This window comes from Galeopterus variegatus, unplaced genomic scaffold, assembly GCF_000696425.1.
Source record: "Galeopterus variegatus unplaced genomic scaffold, G_variegatus-3.0.2 Scaffold8249, whole genome shotgun sequence".
Classification (NCBI taxonomy): Eukaryota; Metazoa; Chordata; class Mammalia; order Dermoptera; family Cynocephalidae; genus Galeopterus; species Galeopterus variegatus.
The window spans coordinates 70,103-79,353 of record NW_007734360.1 but is presented as its reverse complement, the minus strand read 5'-3'; the positions used below and the strand labels follow the sequence as shown (position 1 = coordinate 79,353).

At 34.4% G+C, this 9,251-nt stretch overlaps 1 protein-coding gene across 1 annotated transcript in view; it reads left to right on the top strand.

Annotated features, from left to right (window-relative positions):
- Positions 1–9,251, top strand: part of LOC103608284 (structural maintenance of chromosomes protein 1B-like) — a 63,956-nt gene that overhangs the window by 42,966 nt on the left and 11,739 nt on the right. The window contains 4 exon segments of the mRNA XM_008592731.1: positions 604–720; positions 6,637–6,641; positions 7,500–7,636; positions 8,517–8,662. Coding sequence (XP_008590953.1) covers positions 604–720; positions 6,637–6,641; positions 7,500–7,636; positions 8,517–8,662 — 405 coding nt within the window.

Sequence of the window (9,251 nt, the reverse complement as noted above, 5' to 3'; positions counted from 1 at the left end):
GATCGTTCACTGTAGCGGGGTCCGGGAGCGGGATGACAAACCACGGCGCTGCCCCTGGTTCCTCGCTCAGCCAGTGAGCAGGAACCGGTCTGTATGTGGGATCCGAACCCTCAGTGGGAGCGCCTCCGCGCTTCCCAAGCGGCGCACTAGCGCATGCGCCACCGGGCCGACCCATCAACATCTTTTTGATTCTTAATTCTCTGCTCTATTCCTCTCGAGTTCATACTGTCTAAGATGCTGTAGTACCACTCGTAGATAAAGAATGTTTCCTATGTTTACATAGAATGCTATATTCTGGTGTGACTAAAGTGAATGACTAAATCATTTCAATTTTATATTAAACACTTCATAAAACCAAAACACTTAATAAGGCCAATTTTCAAGCTTTCTTTATGGGTTTTCTGAATAAGAAATTTGAAAAAAGATGGACATAGCATATGGAATTAAAGGAAGAGAAGGAAGAGAAAGCACTGGCTCCCCAGAATACAGTAATGTTTGGTAGAATTAGTTTTTGACCTAATCCGCAAAAATATGAGGGAAAATTTTATATTGAAGCATTTAGCTATATATTTTGTAAAATTATTAAACCAGCTGTTTTAAAATAATTTAAAAGGTAGAAGATGATATTTTTCAACACTTCTGTGAAGAAATTGGTGTGGAAAATATTCGTGAATTTGAGAACAAACATGTTAAACAGCATCAAGAAATGGATCAAAAACGGTATTTTTATTAAAAGATGTTTGCAAACAGCTCACATGCATATAAAAGTAATAAATATTATTTCATAATTTAGAGGAATTATGCCTGAGGTAATTTTTATTTCAGTTCTTCCAGAAATAGCTAATAAAAATTCATATTCTTCCATAGAGATCTAATTCTTTCATTCCATAATTTATTAAAGAAATCTCAGATATACAATATCAGAGAATGGGGACATAATTACACTTGCACTGGTAATTAGAAGAATAATGTGACACTAATTTGCTTGGTTGTCTGTAAATATCCATATATGCAGATAAAATTGATAATTTTCAATAAATAATGTATTACCAAAAATTTCCCTAAACAAGATTAGAAAAATCGAAGGATGCCAGCTACCAGAGGAAAAGAAAGTATAAATTCTTCCTTCCCACCACATCCCCACATGCACCAAGCTCACATGGTTGCACAGGTGATTCATCCCAGCAAAATTTAAAGGCACAGGTAACTTCAGTGTTTATCGTTTAAACAGATGTTCAGTATTTGAACTGTTTCAGCATGTAGAAGAAGAAATGCATTTTTTATGGAATAAACATAATATTGATGCCAAAATTTAAAAAGGTACACATATATAAGAAACTAAAAATCAATCCTACCTGTAAATATTCAAATAAAACACGGTTAAATAGAAACCAGGAGTACAACAACAAAATGAATATACCATTATCTAGTGGATATCCGAAATATAAGGATGGCTCAGTATCACAAAATCTATCACTGTAATTCACCATGTTGATGGTCAAAGGAGAAAAATTACATCATCAACTCTAGGGATGATGAAAAAGGTACTTGACAAAATTCAACATCCATTCCTGATTGAAAAATCTTTTAGTGTGAACAGTTAGATTCCTGTGATAAGACAAAATACATCTCATTCGAAATCAGCATTGTGGTTTCGTGAAGTAACACTAGAGGTGTAAAAATCAGAAACAAAGGATACTATCTACTACCGCCACTGTTATCTAACATTTTTCTGGAGATACTTGTCAATAGAGCTAGACAGGAAAAATAAATAAGGTATAAAAATTTGGAAAGAGGAGGTAGACTCATCATTGTTTGCAGGTTATATCATTTATATCTGGAAAACCCCAGAGAAGAAATGAAAAACCATTAGAAACAAAATAATTCAGTCATGTGGCTGGATATAAATATTAAGATGAAACATTTTAAAAATTAAAAATACATAATTATTAATTCAAAAATTAATAGTCATTTTATATACAAACTACCTGTAACACAGAATATTGGGAGAAACTATACCAATCGTATCCGGGTAAAACAGTAAAGTACATTTAACTAAGAAATAAACTTACCAAATATGAAAAAATATATTTAAAAAGCCTTAAACAAGAATGCAAGATATGAACAGAAATGTGAACATAAAAGAAAGGGATACTAGTTCTTTTATAGTTAAAGTGAATATTATAAAGAATTTGGTTCTCCCTAAATTACTATAAAACTTAAATATCACATTAATACATGGATGGACAAATTTTTTTTAACTTTATAAGTGATTCTAAAATTGACATGTAGAACTAGCCAAGAAAAATCTGAAAACGGTAATGAGAAAGGATTGGAACTCCCAGGTTTTAAAACAGTGTAAACCTTGTGGTACTGGCTCATAAATAGAGTCCAGAAATATGAGGAGAAATTTGATATTTTACATGAATGGAGAAAAGATACACTCTTCAATTAATCATGTTGGGATACATGTGGCAGGAACCTGGGAAAAACATGCTTGGATCCGTATCTCATTCTTTAGGATCACACTAGTTCCAGCTGAATCAAATATTTTAATATAAAAAAATGAAGACATAAAAATACTAGAAAAAGTCATAGGAGAATTTAAAACAACAAGGCCTTATTAGGGAAGGCCTTTGAGTATGACATAAATCCCAGAAGCCATAAAAGAAAAATTGACAAAATGCAAATGCAAAGAAATTAAGAAAAAAAAATGTGTGGCAGAAGCACTGTGAAGAAATGAGAAGATAAGTGATACTCTGGTGGAAGTAAACATGCCATCTGTTGAGAAATAGTAAGAGTGGCTGCCACTGGGGAGGTTGAAAGCATAGAAAAGAGACATTTTCCTTTTTGTATATCCTTATACCTTTTGAATTTTGTACCATATATATTATATATTCAACTATAACATTTAAATCTAAAAGTAGCATGTGCCTCTTGGAGAAAATAGAGAAAACTTCCCATTGTCCAAAAATACAAACTGTTGACATTTTGTCCCACTTCCTTGTATTTTTTCTCTATAATTCTTTTAATCTTCATTTATTTAACACATATTAACTATGGAAATATCTGCCAGGCACCCTTCTAGGCACTGAGGATAGTGGACCAGAGAGATCAAGCCCATGCCTGTTCTAAGTCCTTTGCATTTCCATGTACATTTTAGGATCAGGTTTTCAGTTGTTGTAAAATACCTGCTAGGATTTTGATTGGGATTGTGTTTAACCTATAGATCAATCTGGAAAGAATTGACATCTTCAAAATACCAATTCACGAACATGGTATCTATCTTTATTTAGGTCTTTCTTAATTTCTCTCATTAATGCTCTTTAGAGTCTTTCTGATAATAGCCACCAAAAATTTTTAAAAAATGATCTTTGGTTTTCAGTGTACAGGTCTTGTGCATGTTTTGTTAACATTTATTTGTAAGTATTTCATATCTTTATGCTGTTGAAATGGAATTGTTTTAAAATTTGAATTTAAAATTGTTTGTTGGTAGGATATGAAAAGAAAATTAGGTTTTGTATCCTGAAACCTTTCTAAATTTATTTATTATTTTTGGTAGCTCTTTTGTAGATCCTTAGGATTTTCAGACTATCAATAGATAGTAATATAGTCAGTGAATAAAAATTTTTATTTCTGCCTTTTCAATTAGAATAACTCATTTCTTGTTCTTGTCTAATTGTACTTGCTAGGACTCCAGCACAAGGTTGAATAAAAGTGGTGTGAGTAGACATCCTGCCTCATTCCCTTTCTTAGCAGAAGAATATTGTCTGTCTTGGTTGGGTGTATGAATTTTAGAATGTCCTTTATCAGGTTGAGGAAGTTCTCTTCTATTCCTACTTCACGGACATTTTTGTCGTAAATGAGTGTTGAGTTTTGTCAAATACTTTTTCTGGTATCTATTGAGATGATTGTATGGTTCAGTTTTTTGTTTTTGTTTTTGGTTTTTTTTAGTTTCTTAATAGTAAGTACATATAATAGTAAATTCTACTGATTGATTTTGGAATGTTAATCCATCTTACATGCCTGGAGTGCACCCAAAATGATCATGGTCTTTTCGTATGCATTTTGGGTTTGTCTTGTTAAAATTTTGTTAAGGATTTTTACATGTATACTTATGAGTGCACTGATCTGTAGGTTTTTTTTGTTTTTTTTTTTCCTTGTATTGTCTTTGTCATGTTTTGGTATCAACGTAATGCCAGGCCCATAAAATGAGCTGGGAATTGTTCTCTTCTTTTTCTGAAGGAGTTTGTATAGAATTGGAATTGTTTCTTCCCTAAATACTCCGTAAAATTTGCCAATGAGGCACCCTGGGCCATTCACCTTTCTTTGTGGGAAGGCTTGTGGTTTGGTTTGCTTTTTACAGTTTTTAATTTTACTAGCATTTCTAATTTATATCTAATAATATACTTTTCTCATTTAGAACAATAAATCTTTTTTAAAAATTAATTTTCCATTAATAATAATAAATGCAAGACTACTGTTAAAAATAAGATTTCTTGAATTTAAAAAGTAAGTGATTTAAAGAAATAAGCCATAGTACAGGCTATACTGGAAAGGTTTTCAATAACGAATTTTCAGTTTCCTTTATAGACATAGTACAATTCTGGTTATTTTCTTTCTGTTGGCGAGCTGTGGTAGTTTGTGTTTTTCGAGGAATTTGTGCATTTTATCTGTGTTGTCAGACTTATTAACAAAATTATTAATAGTATTCTCTATCCTTTTTAAAGTCCTCAAGGTCTATACTGATGTGCTGTCATTTCTGATATTTGTGATTTGTCATCTCTTACTAATATCTGCTAGAAATGTATCAGTTTTATTGATCCTGTATAAGAACAGGTCGTGGTCCTACAATTTCTCTGTGGATTGTCTGTTTCTATGATATTGATTTCTGCTGTTGAATGTTTCCTTCCTAATACTTATTTAGTTTTAATTTATTCTTCTTTTTTGGCTTTTTAAGATGAAAGCTTACATTACGTATTTTAGAATTCTCTTCTAATATAAGCATTTCGAACTATGTATTTCCCTCTAAATAGTGTTAAGCTGAATCCCACAAATTTTAGTATGTTGTATATTCATTTTCATTCTGTTCAAAATAATCTCTAATAACCCTTGTGATTTTTTCTCTATATTCCGGTTGTTTAGAAAGAAGTATGTTGTTTAAATAAATATTGGCAAGAGGAGGGGATTTCAAATATATTTCTGTTACTGATTTTTAATTTAACCCCATTTAGGTAAATAATATATTCTGCATTATTTCTATCCTTTTAAGCAGATTGAGGCTTGTTTCATGGCCTGTCATGTGGTCTATCTTAGTGAATGTTCCATATACACATGAAATGTGCTGGATGGAATATTCTCTACTTGGCAGTTAGGCCAGGTAGGTTGGTGTTGCTCAAGTCTTCTGTGTACTTAACTGATTATCCGTCGAGTTGTTACGGCAGTCACTAAGAGCAGAGCTTTGAAATTTCCAAATATACAAAGGTACTTCAAACAATTCAAGGAAAAATAGAATTAAAAGATAATACTAAACTTTCCATGACCTATTTGAAGTACCCTCATACTTCTGGATCTGTCAATATCATCTTCTAGTTTTGTCAGTTTTTACTTAATGTTTTTCAAGCCATATTATTAGGTGCATACATACTGGGGATTGTGATGACTTTCTGATTAATTAATCTGTTTATCATCATAAATTGACCCCTCATTTCCCCTGTCATATTCCTTGTTCTGAAGTCAACTTTAAAATACAGTAGACTTTCTAAAGAATTCTGCCTACCACAGTGTTTACTGAGTTTCTCATAAAAGTCTAACTGGAATTCTAATTGAAATTACATTGGATATATAGATTTATTTGAGGAGAAATGATATCTTAAAAATATTAAGTAATCCCATTTTAGAAAATAGAATGACTCTCCAATTATTCTAATCATCTATATCCTTTATTATAATTTTAAAATATTTTTCCATAGAATCTGTTTATTTATAGGTTTTATTCTTGTGAGTAGTATTCTTATAATATTTTATAAATTTTTATAGTTGATTTCTACTGTTGTAGAAAAATGGTCTCAAATTTCAGATTGATCTGACATCTGATAACTTTGTTAAACCAACTTATTAATTCTAGCTTATCCATTGTGTATCCCAGGTATTAAGCTTGAGATGTCTGTGATATCCGATTGGAGGCATAGAATAGGCAGTTGAATATACAAGTCAGGAGTTCAAGGGAGACGATCAGGCTAGAGGTATAAATTTTGGCATTGTCAGTATACAGATGGTACTTAAAGTTATGTTATTAGATGAGAGCACCAAGGGAGTGAATATGGATAGAAAAGAGAAGTGATCCCAAGAGATAGTGACAAGTTGAGGAGATGAGCAAGAGCCTTTAAGGGAGCAGCCAGTAAGGCGACAGGAAAGCCAGAGTAGTGTCATGTTCCTGAGCCAAGTGAGGAAGTATGATGATTGCTAAGTTCCAACTTGGATGACTGGTGACGGTAACTGGTGTGGTCAGAGAGTAGGAGTAGAATTCTGCTGACTCCCTGAGTGTGTCACGCCTGGCTCCACCACTCCCTAAGTGGGTGTCATTGGGCAAGTTACTTAACTCACTGTGCCTTGGTCACCTCATCTGTTAAATAGGGTTGGTAGTATTACTTACCTCATATGATCACACAACTTAAGAGAGTTCATTGACGTAAAAGCTTTTATAACTGTCAGGCATCTAGTATCTCTCATTAGATATTACTGTTTGTTTGTATTGTTGTTCTTATCAGCAGTATCTACCACAATATTTGCCATAGTGCTTAAGATGCTTCTTGAACACATGATTCTGTGAGCAGAATATGTGAAGGAGAAGGGAGGGCAGGATGAGCTACAGCTGACATTAGAATTCCTTATGAAGAGTTTGTGAAGCTTGGAAAGTAGGAAAGTGCATCAGGATGGAACATGTTCTTAAGTTCCCAAGTTTGGATTTATGTCAGAATAGCTTTTCAAAAAGACTGACTAAATAATAAGAATAAAAACATAAGCTGTAATTTAAAGAAAAAGAATTGAGGGAACCCATACATTACAAAAGATGTAAGAAATATATCAGCTGTATGCAATGTGTCAGTCCTGATTCAAAGAACCAGTAATTTTTTAAAAATTAATGAGACTATTGGGAATTTTGGCAATGATAGAAATTTGATATTACGGAATTATCATTTCTTATCTGTAAGTTTGTGATTATGAATTAAAATTCATTTCCCTTTCAGAGATACATACGAAAATATTTACAGATGAAATTACATGAGGCCTGGTGGGAAGTGGCAGTGAGTGTGGTTATAGATGAAACTAGGTTGACCAGGAATTGATAATTATCACAGTTGAGTGAGAGGCCATGGGGGTTCATTACAGTATTCCTTCTAGTTTTGTATTGCTTTGAGACTGCCATAAGGGAAAGTTAAAAAATCAAAGCACTCTGCTTACCAATTATAATGGTTGACTTTATTATACTAAATTAGAATTTGAAAAACAAAAAACTCAGCTTAATATTCACCTGGAATATAGTCATGGTCAGCTTAAGGAGAAACTGCATAAGGTCAACGCGTTAAGAAAAGACATCCAGAAAAGTAGAGAAGACATCGATAACCTAAACAAGGTAATAATGGGTGGCTGAAGTGCCTCTTTATTGAAATTATAATGTCCTTCCTTGAGTAAACGTGTCGAGCTCCTGAAGGTCCCTAATTGTGATAGAAGAAGTTGGGGGTGTATTTGAAAAAATACTTGAAATCAGGAGAGCTTCATGGATTATGGGATGTTGAAGTTTGAGGGAGGGCAAGGGGGGACGCTCCTGATGATTGCTAAGTTCCAACTTGGATGACTGGTGACGGTAGGATCAGGTTAAGGAGAGAAAACTCTGGACCGGTGGAGCTTGAATTGCCTTTATACCATCTAGATGGCAGTTTCCAGCACGTAGTTAAAGAGTATGTATATAAGGGGAGAAATCTATCTAGTCTGGAGATTCAGATTTGGGAGTTGCTGGTTTATGGGAGTCCATTGAAACCATGTGAGAATGGCTGAGACTCCCAGGCAGGGAGGCAGGTAGTGAAGAGCAGTGAGCAACGATGGGATTCTGGAAGATTCCTAGTTAGGATAGGAAGAGAGCCAGAAGAGGTGGTATCACAGAAGCCCCAGAGTTTCAGGAAGAAGGACGTGAGGAAGGCTGTCGGAAAGGTACAGCCTGGAAAATTTCTGTTTAATTTCCTAATCGAGGCCATAGCAAGACCCACTTTCACTGGACAGTGGGAACAGAGGTCAAATGGCCGTGAGCTGAGGAGTGAATCCAAATGAAGGACGGAGGCAGGTAGTGATTACCAATTCCCAAAAAGCATAGAATGAGAGTGTGGCACAATCTATAATAGAGGTTCAAGCAGCACACAGAATAATGAAATGGCTTGGTTTTATTGGTAATACGGTAACCTGTTGACCTTATTCGCATAAAAGATGGTAAATCTACAATGCAGATCCTCCCCATTCAGGCTGCAGAAAACTGTTGGCAAATCCTGGATGAACTCATGGCAAAGCGGCAGCAACTTAAAGACGTATTTATCACTCAGAATTCCAACACTGACACAGTTCAAACTCAAATTGAAGAGGAACGGAAGAAGTTTTTGGCTGTTGAAAGGTAATTAATAATTGATCAATTTCAAAGACCTAGCCAGAGTTTAAACATGTATACCATTGATATGAAATTTCAAACATTCTGGGTTTGGTTTTTTTGGCATCTGGCTGGAATGGGGATCCAAACCCTTTGGTGTTATAACACCATGCTCTGACCAACTGAGCTAACCAGCCAGCCCAAATGTTCTAATTTGGGGGAAAACCAAGAGAGGTGGTTAGTTGTTTAGAGAAAATAATTCTTTCTGGTGTATAATCCTTTTTGGTGGATGAAAACATGAACCTGTATAGAGTCCCTTACCTTCAATCCCTCTTGATACTGGTATCTTCCTGCTGTACAGAGATTCCCTGTAGTCTGTGCAACAAAGCACACAGGGTCAGAGAGTAGAATGTAGAGCCACACTGCCTGGTGTCACGTCCCAGCTCTGCTACTTACATACTATGCCTTACTTTCCTCATCAGTAAAATGGGATAATAATAGTGCCTACCTTATAGAATGCAGTGAGGATTAAATGAGTTAATATTCATATGGGACTTAGAATTGTGCCTGGAACACGATGAACATACATCTGCCATGATTGTGATGACACTTTGAA